This window comes from Geospiza fortis, unplaced genomic scaffold (assembly GCF_000277835.1).
Source record: "Geospiza fortis unplaced genomic scaffold, GeoFor_1.0 scaffold112, whole genome shotgun sequence".
In the NCBI taxonomy this organism is placed as follows: Eukaryota; Metazoa; Chordata; class Aves; order Passeriformes; family Thraupidae; genus Geospiza; species Geospiza fortis.
In genome coordinates, this window is record NW_005054298.1 from 17709342 (window position 1) to 17731133 (window position 21792).

At 37.2% G+C, this 21792-nt stretch overlaps 1 protein-coding gene across 1 annotated transcript in view; it reads left to right on the top strand.

Moving 5' to 3' along the window:
* The window catches only part of LOC102041374 (collagen alpha-1(XXVIII) chain-like), a 34940-nt gene extending 13834 nt beyond the window's left edge, over positions 1–21106 (top strand). Inside the window, exons 15-36 of the mRNA XM_031058878.1 lie at positions 1374–1442; positions 1876–1944; positions 2031–2099; positions 3263–3331; positions 4520–4591; positions 5164–5232; positions 5967–6038; positions 6909–6977; positions 7413–7481; positions 9167–9235; positions 10276–10344; positions 10799–10867; positions 12274–12342; positions 13056–13124; positions 13929–14009; positions 14975–15010; positions 16148–16184; positions 16313–16870; positions 17491–17732; positions 18290–18374; positions 18459–18548; positions 19881–21106. Coding sequence (XP_030914738.1) covers positions 1374–1442; positions 1876–1944; positions 2031–2099; positions 3263–3331; positions 4520–4591; positions 5164–5232; positions 5967–6038; positions 6909–6977; positions 7413–7481; positions 9167–9235; positions 10276–10344; positions 10799–10867; positions 12274–12342; positions 13056–13124; positions 13929–14009; positions 14975–15010; positions 16148–16184; positions 16313–16870; positions 17491–17732; positions 18290–18374; positions 18459–18548; positions 19881–20080 — 2301 coding nt within the window. The 3' untranslated portion in view covers positions 20081–21106. The remainder of the gene's footprint in view (positions 1–1373; positions 1443–1875; positions 1945–2030; positions 2100–3262; positions 3332–4519; positions 4592–5163; positions 5233–5966; positions 6039–6908; positions 6978–7412; positions 7482–9166; positions 9236–10275; positions 10345–10798; positions 10868–12273; positions 12343–13055; positions 13125–13928; positions 14010–14974; positions 15011–16147; positions 16185–16312; positions 16871–17490; positions 17733–18289; positions 18375–18458; positions 18549–19880) is intronic.
* The last annotated feature ends 686 nt before the right edge of the window (positions 21107–21792 follow it).

Genomic DNA, 21792 nt, shown 5'->3' on the forward strand with positions numbered 1-21792 from the left:
TTAACTGCTGCTAGCAACATAATATCTTCAAACATCCAGTGTGTATTTTATGATGATGAATTCTAGAAATTATTTAACCTCATTGATGGCTTGTATCTGCTTAGCAGATCTCATGAATGAAAACTAACAAAAATACAATTTGAAGAAAATGCATTTCAAAATCACTCAATTGCCACTGAAATACCAATTCATGTGGGAAGAAAAACTACAACTAATAACTAAAACACAGCAACAGGGCACAGTGGGAACAAGCACAGATGAATGCATAATCTAACTAAAACTACTAAGCAGTTGAGATGGATAGGCAGAGTAAAATAATCAAAGTGAAATTCTGTCAGCATTATTGGAACTCTTCATTCTATAAAAAATGTATTACTTTTTATTGCCAAGTCTGACCTGGAGCCAAGCATGTATCAACAGAGTCCATATGTATCTCTAATCCAATCTATGGCTGCCAAGCATGTCAGTTCTTTGGTGTGAAACACATTTTAAACAAGTGATTTGTTAATCTAAGCAAATCTTACAGTTGCTTTCTTTATGACTTTTTACTACAAGCTCACAGTTTAGTAAAAAGGATAATGAAGGCAGATGTTCTAAAGCATCAGGAGTAAAGAATGTTATTTTAAATACAAATCCTCATAAGGAATTTCTGTCAAAGTTAAAATTATGAAATTGGTTACTAAGGATAGAAAAGATCTGTCTGGGGTGTAATTTTATTGTCTTGGGTGATTTTTTTACTATTTAAACAAGCTAACATCTGCCTCTACGTGTTTTAGTAAGAGAAGTGCAGGAAAGCACAATATTTGTACCTTTTTTAGTAACTGGCACTTTCCCCAAGACCACTATTTTGTAAATGAACATTTAGAAAGACAATGACATTTACAAATAGACTTGTATAACAATACAGTCAACCTGGTCTTCATTCTGGCAAATGCTTAGTGGGAGCCAGAGCCTAATTACCCCACTTCAATGAGATTAACCCACACTTTAATAAGATTAACCCATGAAAAAAAAAGAGCAGAATTCAGTTTTTAGTTAGTCTCAGTACTCATCCCTGCAGGCCTTTAAATCAGCTGTGGTTTTGCCATTGATTTGAGAGGAAGCAGAACAGGACCTTAAGTAATTGAGGTGGACAGAAAGATAAAAAAGAAGCTTGTTCAGCTCTTTCATCAGCAATTCAGCAATTTCAAATTGCAGGGCAAACTCTTTTGAAAATATAATCTCTTTGGTATCCTGGAACACAGATCCAGGAGCAGCTTTCTGGTTCTTTTCATTTTGGTTTTCATTATGACAGAGAAAACACTGTCTCTAGTGACTTCAGAGAGAACAGCTGTGTGTCTCCACAGTTAACAAATTATTATTTTTTCATGTAGGGAGATCGTGGCTTTGATGGACCAAAAGGCCCTCGTGGACTTCCAGGCATCAGCATAAAAGGTGAAAAGGTGAGCAATAAATACACGAGGGGATTAATGGAGTGCAAATAAATCTAATACAGGGAATACAGGGTTGATACTCACTGCAGAAGGTACAATGAGGCAAGGAACCCATAAAAGACACTGGATAATGTGGTATTTAATTGAGATTTATGCCCAATAAATTCTCCCAACCCACTTTAATATCTCCTCATATTAAAATAGAAAATGTTAGAAAAGGCATCTGATTCTGTGTGAAAGTTAAGGTTTAAAAAGGGAAAAAGAGACTAGAGGTTGTTTGCAACTGAACCAGTGGGGAATAAATGCATGTGTGAAAGATAAAAGGTCAGATCCCCAGCTTTACTGACTTCAAAAGAAGTCAACATGCACTGACTAGCAAGGGAGTTGTCCCAGATTGTTTCTGTATCTTTGCACAACTAAGCTACTGTACTTTGTTTGCCAGGGCGAGTGTGGTCCCCCTGGTTTACCAGGATCAGTTGGATTACCTGGAATTGGAATTCAAGGAGAAAAGGTACAATTTTCCCCTCACCCCACACTTCAGTGTATAGTAACAGAGACGATTTCATTTTTTAATAATTACTTAACTACTCTTCTCAGGGAGTGGAGGGCCCAAAAGGACCACCTGGCTCTAGAGGACTACCAGGACAGGGGATACCTGGACCAAAGGTCAGGGAGTTTTCTGAAGTAAAAGCTACTGTGCTGTTTTTATTATTATGTTTCATGATCAAGAAATGGTCTGTCTCTATAATTATTTACATCAAACTGGACTGCAGAACCCAATCTAAATATTAACATAGAAGCAGGAAAATATTTTCTTTATTGATATTATAAACCACACAGCAGATCCTACTCCTCTGAAAAGCCTTGGTAAACTAATGCCATGGCTACTTATTTAGGTTTTTGCTTGACTCACACAGAAGCTTTTAGGTACCACATACCAGACAGCTGCACTTTGCCTGATACACTTCTACTGAGAGGGTTGTCTGCCTTGAGCTTGTGGTTTCTTCATGGCACATGGAGGTGCAGTAAAACTGTTACAAAAACTAGTTGCCCTTAAAAGAGAGGACCATCCCAATTTCCATATCATCTTTTATTCTCACTGTACTGTTTCCATTCCAGAAAAATACATACATAGACACATTAGAGATTGATTGCCTTCCTTGCATCTTCTGCTACCTACTGTCTCACTTGAATTTGTGTATCTACTGTATCTCGACAGAAAAAATGGTCCATGGCGCAAGGAAGACTACTTTTTCAGAAGAAAATGTCTCAGAATAATTTAGCTGTAACTGATTCACAAAATACGGAACTGTTAATGAAAGACATCATCCTAGAGGTGTTTGGAATGGAGATTTAAAGTAATTTCCTGAAAGATGTGACAAAGTTCTGAATGACTGAAGGCTATTAAAGCATGGTATAAAGGAACTAGAGGTGTAAGTGGGTCAAGTGTCCGTGACAAGTAAATAACTTTGCAGAATCAAGTATCACCTCTTACACTTTAAGTGACTGTGCAGGGATATGATTACCACTGCTAAAAAGTAAAAAAACCATTTGTCTTTGGACGTCATATATGCTCCTGAAATATCAGCTCTTTGGCAGGAAAGATTCCTGGGGACATACAACTGTAGATTTACAGCATTAATAATTTCTACTAACAGCTCTCTGGTGACAGCTGAAAACATGTGGCAAATTGCCAATCTTTATGACCAAGGGTTTCACACTTCTTACTACAGACAACATTACACTAATCTTTCTTAAAATGTAAGCAATGAAACATATACTTTTATACTTTTCATAATAATGCTGTTAAAAACTATTATCTGCTTAAGGGTGAACAAGGCTTGCCAGGAGAGACTGGAGTGCCAGGAGAAAGAGGTATTGGAGAACCTGGTTCTAAGGTACATTGTTAATAGAGGAATTATTTAATCTATTTATTCATTTGGATCATAAATTTATATTTCCTGAGCATGCTTTCTGAAGCCACATAAAAACAGATTTAGAAAACTTTTAGGTTCTTAGTATTTTGAATTTTTAACACAGACTTTCAATAACCTCCAGATATGGCAGCATTTTAAATATCTGTTCTGTAAAAAATAATAAGACTTAAGGTGACTGGAAACTTCCACCTGCCTGGCTCATGCTCAAGTTATCATTACACACAGCTCACCTACAGCTCTGTGCAGAGAACCATCCAGAATATTAAACAGCTGCCAGAACTCACAGCCCCAAGTGTAAGCTAAGCTGTAGCCAGAGAGGTGAAAAAAAGCCCTGAACAGTGGTTATTGGGCTGCTCCTTCCCTTTCCACACAGAATACGGTGGAAACAGAGCGGCTACATCCTCACACCTTCATACAAGACAAGCTGTGCTGGTGGACAGAAAGAATAGTTGAGTTACTAAGAGGAGAGGAAGCTGTAACCAGATTATCTTAGTGCTGAAGTGCCCAAATGATGACCAATCCCTATGTCATTAACAGCCAGATTAACACAGAATAGGGGAATCGATGAAAAAGTACTTTTGTGACAGTGGAAAGGCACAAGGCTGTCCTGGTTTTGCTCTTGTTTGTTAGGGATTTGTGACAGTGGCTGGAAAAGAAAATTATTCAATTTCTCTCTTTAATTTCACAAAATACAGTAATGCTGATTGAACACATTTGACCCCAAATTCATCTAAAACCAGGTCAGGCTCCTGAATCTTACATAATAGGGCCATGATAATTCCGCTGACATTGATTTGCATTGATATTCATCAGCAACATGTCAATCATTGTGTCATAGTCAGTTATATCTGTATTTCCTTCAAATGCTGCCACTTAATGAAATGATTGCATTATTTTTTCAGAATAAGCTGAATCATTAACAGCTAATAATTTTAATTGCATAGATAAAATGCACACTTCAAAACAATCAGACAGTAGGATAGTACCAAGTAATGAGAACTGTCTTAATAAAAAAAGACTTCATAGGCATAAATGTTTTCTACAAATATATTTAAAGTTTAAAAAAAATTAAATTTATTTCCTTAATTCAGAGAAAGAATAGTACTGAGTCTGCATTTAATAGAAGAACTTACTTTTTACTGATGTCAGGGTGATCCAGGGCCTTCAGGACTGGCGGGTCTGCCTGGTCTTCCAGGAGAAGATGGAGCCCCTGGACAAAAGGTTGGTTCATCTCTCTCTGCAGTCCCTCTGCTTCACCCCAAGCATTGCTATTCTCCCTGTGCTGACACCCAAACCTAGAAGAGAGAGTGTTCCTGGACAAGGGGAAAAGTACCACATTTTTTTTCAGAAAAAAAAAATCTCTTTTGAATATACTTTTTTAGGAAAAACTTCACTTTTTCTAATTTTTTGGGGTGGGCCATTGCCTTGTTTACTCTTGTGTGCTTTGTGTAATTCATTAAATGCCCTGCAGCTCAGGAGGGAAACCACTAAAATGGCTATGGGCAAGCTTTCATGGCCTTCTGACTGTGTTTTTTAATAGATTCAGAATTTAAGGTTATATACTCAGTGTTCAGCTGTCTCTAATGAAATGTTCCATATTCCACACGGAGTTGTACAGTGCTTGCTTCTGAATATGGAAAAGAGCCCCTGGACACACCTGACATCAGTGGGAGTTTTGTCATTGATTCTGAAAGGTCTATGATTTTCATGAACTTATTCAAGGGAATACCAAGTTTGTCTTGCACCATGTCCATGCAGTGCTCTGAAACACTCCTTTGATTTTTCTATTCAAGGGTGAACCAGGGTTGCCTGGTCTTAGAGGTCCTGAAGGTGCTCCAGGGATTGGAATACAGGGGGAAAAGGTGAGTAAGTGATGACACTTACACTTTAGTAAGTGTCATCTTACTAAAGATGACACTTTAGTAAGTGTCATCTTACTAAAGATGACACTTTAGTAAGTGACATCTTACTAAAGATGTCACTCAAAATTGGAATGTTCCAGGAATAGTTTTGGCAAAGACTTCTCTTTTTTTGCCCAATATAAGTAACAAAAAAAATATTATTCTGGACTCATAGTTGTTTCATTTTTTGTTGTAATTATTACAGGCAAGTAAACTGCTTGAACAGCAATTTTCTTTTGAAAAATTTACAATGTTCTTAGTTTTTCTTTGTGATCAAAAATTTGCCCTATTTGCCTTCAAATTAAAAAAAGAACCAAGTACTAGCAGCTGGATTATATTTTCCTGCTTTGATTATTTTTCTTATTATCTTTTTAATGTAATTACTTAATTTGCTTTTCAGCTGCAATTATTCAACCTTTAAGATTCCTTTTGGCTTTTGTTTTCTTCACAGTATTCTGTGGTAAACTGATTTATTTAATTGCGGATTAAATCTATGTCTTTTTAATTGTACAAATCCAACACTGGACAATTCCTGAGCAGAATTAACTGACTTGCCAGTGAAGGCAATAGGAACAGCTCATGTGCACCACCCAAAAATAGATGTTTGCTATCTTTCACTGACATTTACAATTGATTTCCGTTAACACATTCTGAAATAATTTGACATGTGTGACATATCTTTTCCATTTTTATAGGGAGATCAAGGACAGAGAGGAATACGTGGATTAACAGGACCAACAGGAATGCTTGGACCTGTAGGAGCTAATGTGAGTTTATCACTATGTTATATGTGTAAAATACTCTCTCAAAGCTGTACATTGTTCCAGATCTCAGAAACAATTGTTCTAAAATGAACTCGCTTTATAAAAAAATAATTTCAAAAAAGATCAGCAAAGGCTTCTCTTAGCAAGAATCACCATGATCCCTACAAACAACTAGCAGTGTTTTTTAAAACCTTTGCATTTACCATATTGCTTCCCTGTTGGTTTGGAAAAAGTAAAGCTATATACTGGTATTTTTATACTGAAATATTTGAGAAGATGGTATGACGTATGGCATATAAATACATGACAGGACTTTATTTCCCCTTACACTGACTTATGGCTGATATTCTTTTATGGATTTGGAGTTTCTGTTAAAATACTCAGTACTTAATGAAAGTGAGAGAAGAGCTACTCCAGGTTTATCCTCCAGTTTCTTATTCTTTTGCTATTTATACACACAAGAGTATTTCCCCAAAAATGAAAAGAGGTAAAAAAAGTAAACTGAAAAATAAATTTTAAAAAATCTACTTAAACAGAAATGTATAAATGTTTTCTGTATACCTACACAGCTGGGCAGGGAGTCTTGAGCACTGTATGTGGTGGACCAAGCCTTGAAAACACTAAGAAAGGGACTTCTAAAACAAGTTTGTTATGTGACTGAAAAGAATCTCATTTCCATGGAGAAAACAAAATATGGTTGTTATCAGTTCTCCAAATAGTTAGATTGATCTCTGCATAGAATAGCTTATTAGAAATTCCAATAGAATTTTAATGGAATTAAATGTAAATTGTTGCATAAATGTTTTCTCTGTGTGATAGTCATGCTCACTTTCAGAAAAATCCACTGTTTTTTCTCTCCTACCTTCACTGCAGGGGGAGCCTGGTGCACCAGGACGTCTTGGAATGCCAGGCCCTCCTGGAAGATCTGTGCCTGGACCAAAGGTACCCTCCACATTCCATCTCTTAGTGCTTAGAAACCCAGGGTGAAAACTGAAGTAGGCTGTGTTAATATTTGTGTCAACAACTCCAGCCTTATGAGGTCAACTAAAACTTCTTCTTTCCTATGAACAGAGTTGTGGATTGCATCCAGTCTAGTTATCATTATGCTCTGGTATTAATTGTATGCCAGCTTGAGGTGTGGCCTACCTTTGTTAATTTCTTTATTTTGAATTACTTTTGATATCAAAGCACATTTGTTTATTCTATTTTTCTATTTATTCTTTCATTTTTATTTATGCTTTTGGTGTTAAATGTTTGCAATAGCAATAAATAAAATTAGCTATTATGTTCATTATATATGAATTTGTATAAAAGAAACCCACAGCCTGTGGTGTTTAATAAGATATGTAAGCAGAGGATTTATTTTCTTCATTGCAGGGTGACATTGGGTTACCTGGTCTTGCTGGACCAATTGGAGAACCAGGTTTTGGGCTTCCTGGGGCAAAGGTAGCTCCTAAATTGTTAAACTGATTTCTGATACAACTGTAAAATAAGGCAGGAGGATTTCAGTGAAGCAGCAGCAAACCTCCTAGGATGGCCACAGTGTTCCACTGAAATGTTCCACAGTTAATGTGTGTGTCCTACAACTCTGGCAAAGTATAAGGATTTGCAGAGCTGGAAAACCAAGGATGGTCAATCCTCCACAGTCTGTAACTGTAACCTTTCAGAAGGCAGAGAACCAGGAGAGGAATGACTGTTTCTAACTGATGTGGAGTGAATTCAGAGAGAACACGCCATTAACCCTGCTTACAAGAGCCTACATGTTAATTAGCAAGCAGCTGATTTTTCTCAGCCAGGCTCCTTTGCTTCATTCATAACTTCAGGATTAACTTCATAACATTCATAACACAGGCTTCTAGTGTAAGAAGAACATGAATATGTAGGTAATCTCTAATGGCTTCCATCTACCACTGCCTCAGTGGTACCTAGATTCAACTTTCATAAGCCACTCTTCATTCCAGTACAGATTTTGTCAGGAGACCAAGAAACTCAGGACATATAAACCTGTGTTTCTCCAAATATACTGGATCATGCCTGCCCCTCCAGTGAATTTGACAGTACTTTTGAATACATCCCCAATCCCTTGTTCTCTGAGTGAACTGAACAGAGTAACAGAAGCATGAGAAACGCGTGACAATCTCTATCTTTTTTTGACAAGTCAGTGGTTTTCAAGATTTTTACATTTATTTGCATCAGGAGGAGATTGTGCTGATGGAATCACATAATTTTCTGGTATAGTCCAGTAAATTCAGAGAACTTCACATTGTCCCATTTCTGGGGATCTAACAGGAATTAATCAACTGGAAGCACATCCTTTGCTCAGAGTTGCAAGTCTCTCTCCCTCAGCCTTGAGCCCCCCAGAGCTCTTTCAATTGGGCAATACTGCATGTTTCTGTGACTACATTCTTCACTGTTTGCTGTCTTTGTCAGCATTAGTGGTTCTGCTTTTGTTTAGTTCTTAGACACACAACCATACAGGGTAAAGCCATAGAGGATAAAGCTTTTTACAGCCTAATTTTTTAAAGTTATTTTTGCACAGGTCTTTTCTTGCCAGTGTTTTAAATGCCCATATTTTGGGTAGCTACAGGAACAAATGTAATCTTGATCATCCGTTCTATAGCAACTCACTGCACCCCCCAGTGTGGCTGCGAGGGTTAAGGTCCTCTGAGTTTTCTTGGTAAATCTGTTCCTGAGATACTCCAGCTGTCTGGATCCATGAAAGGAGTTTAGTTGTAGATTTCCCATAGGAAGATCCTGTTATACTCAAAAGGTTTAATGAGGTTCCACAGCATAACAGGAAAATAGAATTCTAAAACAAATTATGATAAATGTATGAGAAATACAATGAAAGTAATTTCTTCTTATATGTAGGCCACAAGTGACAACAGACAGAGGTCTTGAAACATATTAAAATTAGTGACTCAAGAGTGTAGATCATGAGCACTATTAAATGTCACTGGTTTAGTCCAGGATTAAGCAAACCTAAAATAACAATTCACATAGTAAAATACATTAGCTGATAGATAAAATCAAATTACAGTATATTTGCAAAATAAGTTTCACTTTCATGCATAGTTTCCTGCTAGCAATTGTCTTGGCATTCACTCAGCTGTTTTTCCTGCCTTCACCAGGGTGACCAAGGCCTTCCAGGACCCCCTGGGCCCTTTGGGCAAAAAGGAGATGGTTATCCCGGCCCACCTGTAAGTTTATAGATTTTTCTTTTATGTGAATTGGAAGAAATAAGTGCTACACCTAAGGGATTATCCTCCACGTCTGACATGCTAGGAAAGATTTCCTGGTCTAAAAGCCTAAAAAGCCTAAAACTCCTCAACTGTGGAAATGCATAATAAAACGCAATCTCTCTCTGAAATAGCACAAGATCATCCCTGTCCTCTTCTCTTGATTACACCCTGTAACATATTCCAAGTGGGTTCTTTTTGCTGAAGTATCACTGATATTTCAATCAGTTCCCTCAAAATCTTCCTGCAGGGTCCTGTCTTCTGCCCTATTGTACAAAATTTATTTCCAAACAGGAAAATACAATCTAGCTAAGCAGCTGGATCCATATACATCCCAGAATTACTGAAAAAGCAACTGCTGTGCAAAGAGCCAGAACTAATCTTTACAGAGGCCTTGTTGGTAGATATAACCAATCCCTGCAAAAAAGATGCAAAGAGAAAAGGCTCCTTCTTCTCCCTTCCCTGCACACGTGTGCAACACTGAGCTCACACACCCAGTCTGCTCTCAGCGTGCTCCACCAGCCCTGGCAGTGACCTGCCTGTGCAGCGAGGAAGTCTCAGAAAGATTGCTGGCTACAGGCAGGGAGTTTGGACCACACATACTTGCATTTGCCTGTGCTAAAGACAACAGCAGAAGTGCTTGCATTTGCCACACTGAGGAACCATAATTAACAAATATCAATATGGAAATTGGAAATTGATTTATAATACCTTCTCCTATTTTTGTGCAACCCAATGAAGAACTGCTTCTGCAACTGCCTCTCCAGATTAGACTACTCTACCTTCAAACACATTCAAGCCCCTGCATGACATGCAACACACATGTAAATGCTACTGACACTACTTCTGGCATATCAGAGTAAAGTTTAACCAGTTGTAGATCACAACAGTCCCATTAAGAGACAGTATAGTTAAAATACTACCATATAAATATTAACAAATGCATGTAGTCAATGTAGCTGTAAATTAAATTTATATTTTGTCTGTGCATACAATTTCAGGGCTTACCAGGCCTTCCTGGGATTCCCGGTGAACAAGGACCAGATGGAGTTGGACTACCAGGACCTAAGGTACAGGCTTCAAGTTCTAGAAAAGCAAATGCTTGTATATACTCTACTTCATAGAGATACAATTCCTAGCTATAGGTCATAGTCAGAATACTTATTTAATCCAGCTTTAACTTTCTTCTCAGTATATAAAAGGTAGATCATTTTTGGTTAAGGTTTGTTGGGGTTTTTTTGGTTTGGAGAATCTGGAGTTCATTTTATAATATAGGAATTGTAATTCCTCTGTACCTGTGCATAATTGACTTGAATATGTTTTGACCACCAGCCACTGTTTATCCCAAATAACTTCCTAGCCCTGCCAGCAATATCCTTGGGTTGGCATTGTTTGGACTTGCACCGTGCAGTTCAATAGTTCTCATCTCTTTGTCCCATTTGGGTGTGTAACAGATGCTTGGAGTTCTAGACATACATTAAACTTTGGTATTCACTACTTATTTCTTAAAGTATTGGCTTTCAGGGTGATCCTGGTAGTAGAGGACCAGTAGGCCCTGCCGGTCCCCCAGGAAAAGGCTTGCCAGGACCAAAAGTAAGAGATTTAAACAATTACGTGTCTCTTTGTCTAATTTCTAAAATAGGGGGGGAAAGTATACTATAAAAATGTGTGCTTATGTATAGAGATCTCCATGTTTTCTGTCTTCACTGGAAACAACTAATCCAACAAATAATCTTTATTTTGTAGAAAATCAAGAGTATTTCTGGTGACTAGCCATAAACCATAGCCTCCTTGTGGTTGCATATGATAAATGATAAGGTGATAACCTTGCAGTGAAGATCAGTGACAAAACATTTAGCTCCTGCAGACATTAGCTGCAACTGAGTGGCAAAAATTTCTTCAGACCTAGCATTGGTCAAAACTAAGGGCCAGGCAAGCACTTAGTTATGTCTTGCCTATACTATTGTTACAGCTATAGGCACTACTGTTGAGTTCTTCTGGGATTAATTCCTCTTTTTTATTGTATAAATCAAATAATCATCTAATAGCCAGTATGAGGATTGATCCCTGCAAAAATGATTATTTTTGTAATTATTTTGTAACCATGACAAAGGCCTGAAAATAACTGCAACTATAAAAAGCAATTTTCACTGTGAAGCCTCCCAAATTGGAAACTCTTATGCTTCTACAGCTGTTTTAGAAGTCTATTGAATACAAAAGAAATGGTTTGAATGTAAATATAAAAGAACTCCACAATGTCAAATGCAAAGATTATGTAACATAATAATGAGTTACCTGCACACTGTGACTTACTGGTCCCTGAGATAGAGTTCCCATTGGCAGGAAGGTGGGGTCCAGAGAAAAGCAGTGGTGAAGCACCTTCTCAGGCAGCACTAGTACCAAGAGACAGCATGTCCATGGGATTCTCACAAATGAGGAAATTGAGAATTTCCTGCAGGGTTACTAGTATAGTGTTGCACAGAATAGCAGTACAGACATAAAATTAATATGTAATATGTACTTTATGGGTTTTGATTGCTTCCTGTGAGTAACAGGAAATGGGAACATTTTTCCTAGAGTTCTATTGAAAACTAGCTTATAAATTAGCAACGAGTGTTTATTTGCAATGCCACATTAGTATGTATATGCATAGGTCTTACTGTGTAATGGTGGTAAAAGACTAAAAAACAATAACAATATTCTCTTAAATTTTAATTCAGTCCCCAGTGTGGCACAAATAAAATCATCCTTCAATGCAGCATATATCTCTTATCAGCAAGGTGATTCATGTTCACTAAGTATTAAGCCAAGTGACTCCTTCAAAGTATAAACTGGATTATTAAAATCTGATAAAGGCCAAAGAGAGTCTTTCTCAGCTAGAGCAAACCAGCCTTATTCCCACTACTTATAAAAAGACATGTTTGAAGGTAGAGGAAGGACAAGAAATTACACAGTGGTATAACAATTCCTTGTGTATTTTTATTATGAACATTCTCTAGGGAAGCATAGGACGCCCAGGACCACCTGGCTCTCTGGGACCTCCTGGTGAAGGTATTCAAGGAACTAAGGTAAAAAAACTCAGTGTCTTCGACATTTAACCTGTGCTGAGTGGTCAATCTGACCATCACGGTGTTAAGGAGATTTCACATTGTTTCTTATATGAAGAGAGCCTCAGGCTAGAAAATGAGAAGGATAATGTGAGCACCTGCAAAGTATGTTCTGTCTACTGCTGCAAACTAGCCCAAGCATGTGGGTGTTGAGGAAAGAAGAATGAAGTTTTATCAGTTAATGATACCTTTACAAAATTAAAAATACCACTCTCTCTTCCTCAACTCTCATGCCCACAGAAACAGTCTGAATTAGTTATGTGTACTACCACTATTCAGTAGAGAAAAAGCCTCCATCCTGAATGTGAGTACTATTAATTTTGCCTTGTAATATGCACTTTTACCCAAAGCATCAGTCAGTCAGATGAGATAGACTCAAAAGATAGAAATTAGAAAGGCAAAATGACAAGGAATAAAATGGGATGGAAAGAGGGAAAAAATTAAAATTGCAATCAAATTAAAAATAAATCCAATAATGATCATATGTGTGTTTAACATTGTGTATCTTTATACTGAAGAAGTATTTGAGAAATGTAAGATAGCCACTAAATTGTCTCAAGTGCCTCAAGATCCTTGTTAAAATGCAGTTTAAAAAACTTTCTCTTTGAACATTTTAAATTACTGTGTGATGAATGTTTACAAAGGGTTAATATCACTACCTGTTTTATCATTAGGGGGAACAAGGTATTCAAGGAATGCCAGGACCACGAGGCCCCCCTGGAGATGGGCTTCTGGGAGAGAAGGTATGATGTCTAAATAAGAGATAATAGTGAGATAATGCCCTAGATGGAAGCCAACACACTCAAAATGCTCTCTTACAGTCAGTTCTCATTGAAGGCATGTGATTTCTGTGTAAAAGGAGCCCCAGACACCAAAAGATTATATTATTGTTAGAAGTTATATTGTTATTCCAAGTTGTATTATTCTTCTATTATTAAAATAAATATTAGATTTAATATCACTTTCACCTATCTGCTATGCAAAATTTTGTAACTAAATCAATGTTAAAAAAAAGAGAACAGTGGGTTGGAATCAGTTTTTAGATGTGATCACAATGGCTCAGAAAGGCTGTACTAAGTCCCATAGTCTACTAAAAATCAAACCAAGATACACTAATACATCTGTTTGCTATGCCAAACACCTTTTCTGGGGCAGAAGGTTTCTCAGAGTGATATTCCCTTTACTAATTCTAATGACACCCTTGGATTTCTTTTCTATTTCTCTAGTGTCATCTTATTTTTCTAAGGCACAGATAATAATTTCCATCATGCAATAGCCCATGAAACCCCTCAGTGTGCATGTAGTTGTTTGAGATGCTTCATTGTTCAAACCACTTCAGGTATTGTTTCCCATAAAAATGCTTAGCCAATACTACAAGTTACTAATGAAATTAACAAAGTTCCAATTTAATTAAATGATCTCTAACAAAGATGTCTAACTCACATCACAACCTTAATGTGCATTCAACAAAGGCTATGAGAGAAATTTGAAAAGTGTAACAAAAACTGACTTACAATTTCTGTCTGCTTACCACCATGGTTTTAAAGGGAGATCGAGGAGCTACAGGTGACAAGGGGAAAAAAGGAGAAAAAGGTGATGTGGGTGACCCTGGTTTATCTGGAGAACCTGTGAGTAACTCAGGTTTATCACAGATGTTTTCGTAAACCACTCAGAAACAAAGCTGTGTGTTCTTTCTCTTTAATTGTGTATAATCTGAAACATTTAAGAAACTGAAACTATTAAAAACTTAAAAAGCACAAAGAAGACATTTACTTGATTAATACCCCACTTCCCACAAGGATGTGGTTTCACAGCCACTCAATCATCTACCCCCCAACACTGGTGTGATGGGGAGGAAAATCAGAAAAAAAAGTAGAAAAGAAAACCTAACAAGCCAAAGACTCATGGATGGATATAAACCAGTCCAATAAGTGAACCTATAAAAATAATAGTCTATAATAATAATCATAGTCATAATCATAAAGAAGCCAGGTGAAGCCCAATAAGATTGCTCCCCACCCTCTGATGGATGCCCAGCCCACCCCGAGCAGTGATGGGCCCTTCCCAGCTGACTCCCCCAGTTTCTGTGCTGGGTGTGCCCTCCATGCTGTGGAATATCCCTTTGGCCTGGCCAGGTCAGCTCTCCTGGGCATGCTCCCCCAGCTCCTTGTGCAGCTTCTCACTGACAGGGCATGGGAAGCTGAAAAGTCCTTGACTATGGGTAAGCACCACTTCTAATATCCAAAACAACAGCGTGTTATCAACATGATTCCCATAATAAATCCAAAACATAGCATTGAATCAGCTACTAAGAAAATGAACTCTATCCTGGCTAAAACCAGGACAGCAGTGAAAGACAACTGACAGTCAGTGACCCAGTGGGAGACTTGAGGTCATCCACTTCCCATAAACCACCTTAGGAGGCTGCAGGTACTACATGCACAAGGCAGTGCATGTGCATTAGAAGCACAGGTTTTCTAGTTTAACTTTCTATTGGAAAAATATTATTCTAATAACGGTATTGATGAAGTTGTATTCTGAATTAAATGTTGCTATCTAATTGCAATAGCTTCATTAGCAATCACTGTTACAGGGCAAAACCGGACCAAAGGGAGACCAAGGCCTAACAGTAAGCAAATTCCATTATTTAAATTCCATTACAGCAAGATATAAACAACACTATCAGATGAAACTTAGCCTTTTAATTATTTTGGAAAGAGCTTTCTGATTAGAAGCCGACTCAGCAATAATATAGAAAGAAACCAACTCAAAGATTTCTGATTTTTTGTTATCTACTTTATGCTGAAATGGAGTTAAAAGTTCCTAGTGACTTCAGGTATTTTTCTGCTATATGTTCTTTTATAGCTAGTGTTAGGTCACCCAGGTGTGTACTTGCTGCAGGAAGGGTTTTTTTGCAAATATTTAAGAGTATAAAGAGCAAAGATCTTCAAACTTGTCATGGTCTATCATGCTATGAACTTATTTATATTTGTGGTAAGCCTGTACCACATTTGAGTAAAATTCAGCAAAATATGTCAGTGAGTATATAAATATTACTACAGTTTATGATGAAAGCTGACAAGCAGTAGCAAAAGGTTGTATTTGAAAGACTGACTCAATGCCAGATGAGTCCTGTCATGCACTTCAAAATATGTAACACATGATTGCTCTGAGAAACACTTTGTTCACATATCACAGAAGCTCTCATTGTTCTGAACAGAAAGCTCTGAAGGCAGCAGTTTTGGGGTTTTGTGCTGATGAAGGCTGGGTAATTGTGGGCCAGGTACATCAGGGCTGACAACTCCCATTCTGTATTGGTGCTCTGGCATACGTCAGCTCACTACAAGCAATCCTACGCTTCCCAAAGCTGGGTCTATTTCTCTGTTCCCAGAACATTTAAAAGGGATATCATATTATGCAGATGCTAAAATATATATGCTTTTCAGTTTAAATGAGAATCAATTAATCACAAAACATTTTTTAAAATAACAGGAGTTAATTGTTTTAGATAGAATTGTTTTTTTAGATAGTTAATTGTTTTGTTAATGTGTTGTCAAGTTATTGATTCTTGTATGCATATGAAATAGTTTCTTATAACATGGGGAACTCATTCCCAAGTTTGGAAGTTAAACAGTAAGATTTTTCTAAGTCATTGTAGGACACAAATATTGATTATAAGCAAAATATTTGTTAGTGTTAATATTACAGCTCATTTAAAAGAGGCAGATTGTAAAAGATTTTAATATTTAATTTTTTTCACATCCAGAGAGAAGATATAATTAAATTAATTAAAGAGATATGTGGTAAGGACTCAGGAAATTTTTATGTTCAAATTCTGTATTTCCTTCACTACATTTGCATTCTTCTCTTTTCCTAAAGCATGCCAAATCAACTCACTGTGATCTGGGTTTCTTTTACTTTTCCTTTGTAGGCTGCAGTATTAAATGCAAGGAAATTCCCATGGAGCTTGTATTTGTGATTGACAGCTCTGAGAGTGTGGGACCAGAAAATTTTGAGATTATCAAAGACTTTGTAACTGCTTTAGTAGACAGAGTAACTGTAGGCAGAAATGCTACCAGAATTGGCCTTGTGCTGTACAGTTTAGAAGTTCAGCTAGAATTTGGTCTCAACAAGTATCCAACCCGCCAGGATGTTAAGCAAGCAATTAGAAAAATGCAATACATGGGAGAAGGCACTTATACAGGAACTGCTATCCGCAAAGCAACCCAGGAAGGATTTTCTGGTGCTCGAGCAGGGGTGAGGAAAGTAGCTATTGTGCTAACAGATGGCCAAACAGACAAGAGAGAAGCTGTAAAACTAGATCTTGTTGTTCGAGAGGCCCACGCAGCAAACATCGAAATGTACGCAATAGGAATCGTCAATACTTCAGATCCAACACAGGCTGAGTTTGTGCGGGAGCTCAATCTGATTGCTTCAGACCCAGATGGAGAGCACATGTACCTCATTGATGACTTTAACACCCTCCCAGGTGCGTTCAGTGACCTTTTATGCTGTCTTGTATCAGATGCTTCTCACAGAGGGGCAGTATCTTTGTGGATATCTATTGATGCTGCAAAGTAATAGGAATCTAGAGATACAGATCCCCTTTGTTTATGGTGTCACATTATGGGGCAACGTGCCAATTAGGGGAATGTCAGTCACCCAGTATAGGAAAACAGCTGCTTAAACAACTTCTAAGATGAGTAAATGCTCATGCACTGAGAATCTAACTGTAAATCAGAATGAAACCCATTGTCATAAATGGTACTTGTTCACTCCCCTGGGGAAATAATCCGTTTTCCTGTGGTTATTCACAGCAGCAAGATAAGCAGTTATTTTCCCATTACCAACTAGTAGTTGTTACTAAGCTTAGATGAACAACCTTACATGAGTTCACTGTGTTTTTTCTACGATGTAGAGGACTTAAATGCTGGCAAATTTGTGATCAAAAAGTCCATACTCCAAAGACTGTGGAATAATCTTAGATGTGTGTAAACAATCCAAATGAGTTCTGGATTACATGTGTATTAGTGACATATATAAGTAATCCAAATTTTAAGAATACATTGAATTTCTCAGTATGATAAGTTTTCTACTTTTTTTTAACAGTTCTGGAGTCCAAATTAGTCAATCAATTTTGTGAAGATGAACATGGCACCTTACTATACAACCATAATGAAAATGGTGCAAGTATAAGTGGGCGATCCTTCCAGACAGTATCTCCAAGTTTTTTACATTACATACTTCAGAAGAACAATGTTAACAGACAATCACTTCCAGCACAGACACTCAGAGTATCTACAGTAGAAAGTCCTCTGAGTCTTGGCCATCTTCCTCAACCATCAGCTCCGGTATGAAAATTCAGCAGAAGTTTAAAGTATTTATTTTTCTGTGCCACCTAACGTAATTTGTACCATTTCCCTTAATTTTCTGCAGGACTGGTACTTTAACTTGGTATGCTCAGAGCTGGTTGTTCTGAGTAAGAGCTCTGATGTTGCATGCAGGCAATTAATAATAACTGTAACTTATTCCTGATACTGTTACAAGGATTCCTTTGTTTAATATAGTAGTATTTGTGCCACAGTGTGAATCATAACAATATTAAAAAGCAATTACACTGTTATAATTAAGTCTAAGAATAGTAATTGAACTCAATTGTAGATTATAATTTTAAGTCTATAAATAAACTTCTGTAAAGCTCAACTAAAAAAAAAAATTATCCAACATTTAGATACGACAACTTTCCTGGTAAACCAACCAGGAGAAGTTAAAATTCTGGTTCTTAAAACTGAAGTCAGGGTAAATGCAAAGGAAAAACAATAGAAAATCTCTAAGTTACGGAGGGCTTGTTCATTTTGAAACACTTCACAGTATCTGGAAAGAAAAAAAAATCAAATGCTTATTTCAGACCAACGTACCTCCTGTAGTCTATGACGCCTACGAAGAGGAACAAGATGAAGAACAGCCAACCGTGCTGACAGGAAATACTAGAGGTATTTCTATTGTCATTCACTTCTTCATTTTCATTTTTGGCTGATGAAAAACTATTGTCTCTTTCTGATTCTTTTCACCTGCAGCTGTGTTACCGTTATTGTCATCTAAACAACCACCATCCAATAAAGTGATGACACCATCTCTTTCAACTGCAGGACCCACACCAAGACCTGGTGGGTAATAGATAATTTTTCATTTTGTGACCTCTTTGCCTGATACTAACTTTTAATAAGGCTTTAAAACAGAGTAATTTTGTTCCATTCTCCAAAGATTTTGTGAGTCTGTGATGTAGAAGAGGTCATTTCAGGATTTTATAACAGATCTAGTTGCAGTTCTTGTCTTCCCAAGTTCTGGATCCCACTGCTGCACTTAAAGCAAAAGCAAGGCTGTCTATAACCTGCCAGGGAGCTCCTAAGGGGCATCAAAAGGAGAACATAATGCTCACTGAGGGTGGGCCAGTCAGCAGGTCATTCATCAGCCATGGAGGGGCAGTCTACAGAGGGGGAGACTTCATTAAAGACAAAGATTGTGATTTCAGAATTGGACAGAAAGAATGTATTTCTCTTTCAGAGGAGCAATAGGAAAAAACAGTGTTCAGTCATTTTAAGTATAATAATTAGCTGAGTGCTTAAAGGGTTGATTCTTTTTTATGAAATGTCCAGATGTATTTTGTTCATCATTTGGGGCATTTTCAGTTTCAGTAATAGTGTATTTTGATGGAAGCAACAGAAGAGAGCAAGAGAAACATGTTCCCAATGTTTCCTGGCATGACTTATTCAGTCTCCGGCAATAACGTTTTTTTCAAAAAAAGTGACAAGATACCAGTTGCAAAAGACAAAATAGTAGTCACGACATTAAACTTCAGAGTAAACTGTTTTGTATCTCATGGTATTATTAAGGTGAGTGAGACTAGATTAGTATGTCAGTCCTCTAATCCATATCTGTAGGAGTTTTAAATTCAAAACTTATGTACATAATTACTACCATTTTATTAGACAAGTAGCACAAATATCTTACAAAAGCAAGACAAGAGTTTTATATTCTTCTCAGTATTTTAATGTCTCTTCTCCCACACCACAAGGAAAACTAATGTACTGCAGAAGGATGCAGCAGATGCAAAAACAGCAGATGCAACTAGATTACAGATCTTCGGCTTACAGTTTCAGTTTGCTCACAAGACTGGTTGAACGTAATCAGATTTCAAAAAAATATATTTTAGAATTATCATATTCATATTGTTTGCTCTTTTTGTATGTGGAGCCATAATACTTTTATTTCTGGAATTACTGGAATCGTGCCAGCAAAGGAACAGTTTATTTGACTATAAAGATGCACTTATAACTTGTCTTCAATATTAACATCTTTAGAACTAAAAGTGAATCTTAAACTATTGTATAAGACTAGCAGAAAAAAAAAGTAAGAGTTTTAAAGGTAAAATCTATGGAATATAATTGACTTTTACAAATTGAATGGGTTCTATTCCTTTTTATTTTTTTCTATTTTAGAAAGTCCTGTGGAGCTGCGCTGCAAGCTAAGGCTGGACCAAGGGCCATGCCATGTTTACACAATCAGATGGTATTATGACAAACAAGCCAATGCCTGTGCTCAGTTTTGGTATGGTGGCTGCCATGGAAATGCAAACCGCTTTGAGTCTGAACAGGAATGCAGACAGGCCTGTGTATTTTTTTCTGGAGGTAGCAATTAGTCTCTACAATAAAAATGATAAGGTTGAAGCTAGTGATTGTTTGGCTTTTTTATCAAGCATCCAGCACAGTATCTAAAATCAAACCAAATAATTTATAGAATGCTAACATTATGAAGTCACATGCCCACTAAGTAAAAAAATGTCTACCTATGCAAGCATACTTAAATACTTTTAGCATTTATTATATGACATAGAGATTATAACAAAATAGCAAATTTTCAACAGTATCAAGAGTACAAAATTTCCTTTTTTACTAAGTTATAGTTAGACCAGTGTAGCATTTGTCATAGCAGTTGCCCTTCCTTCACCTAGATCTTTAAATACTACCATTGTACAATCACTAACTAGAACTTATTTTACATATATTGCTTTGGAAACAAATCCTTGGTGATTATGTAAATTCTTTTCCCTTTGTTATGGAAATCTAGTATTTGGCATGGATTCTGCAAACTTCACTTCTTTTAAACGAAACTATTCTCACAAATAGTATTTTACTCTTTAAAGCACAAAACACAAACTTCCAAATGACATGCAGAGTACTACTTAATACAGATAAATACAACAAACGCATCAACTTGTGGCCTGCGTGCTCTCTGGGTCACAAGACAGGGAGGTGGTTCAGTTACCCACCTTTCCTAAGCACATCACAGGTACATTTCATTCTTTTTTTTTTCAGCAAACTCTCCTCAGTTTTTTAGCTAGCCAAGATCCAGTTAAAACACATCCACAGATTTCTATGAGTGAATATACTAATAACTGGCATTACTGTGTTGGGTTACACCATTCTAAAATGGTCCTTCCAATGTGTTTCTCTTCTGAAAGCCAAGTCTAATTTTTAAAAGCATTTTAATATTTTCATCTTCCTTAGTTAACTATTTAAACTTATGTTTAAAACATTAAGCAGCACAGTTTATTGTCTGCCACTGTGATACTGCTTTTTACATTTATGTCTGCCTGTGTATATTGCATTTCCTGTTATTTAATACACTTTAAAGCTTATTTCTAATAAAACATTTTTGGTTTTACTGCCAGGACAGAAAATGGATGATGGTACATTTACAGGACTAAAAACTTACCTCATAGCTAAATGAAATTCACTGCGTCATGTGCTTCTCATAACATAACCGGATTTCTGCCACAGCCCTTAACAAGGCCAAACATCTCAGATTACGCACTCGTTGATCATTTTTAGTTGGATTTGTGTGGTTTGTTTGTTTGTTTTTTCCCTGAGCAAATGGTAACGTCAAGCATATCAACAAAAAGTGGAGTTTGGCCTCAACTAAAACACCGTCCCCCTTTGTGCTCTCGGAACGCTCAGCCCCTCTCCTCACGGAGGGAGGTCGGGGCATTTCCCGCCCGCCCGCTGCTTTATTTCATCCAGCTTGTGTCCATTTCCGAATGGGTGCAACGGGCTCCTCGCCAACCTAGGGACAAGCTTCAGGGGAAGAACTACCAAAGGACAAGTTTTTTTCTTATTAATCTTATTTGCAGTTTGTTGGATTTTTTTAATTTGAAAGTGGCAGGGCACTGCAATTAAAATTTGGATACAGTTTTCAAGTCATGTCCAAATTACAAATCACACATCTCATGTATTTTAAAATAAACCCAAAACCACCAAACAAACAGCCAGCTCCGCAAATCCGCAGGCTCAAGGCTGCATTACCCACAACACCATCGTCCCTCAGGATTTGGGTTTCATCCCCTCAGCCGAG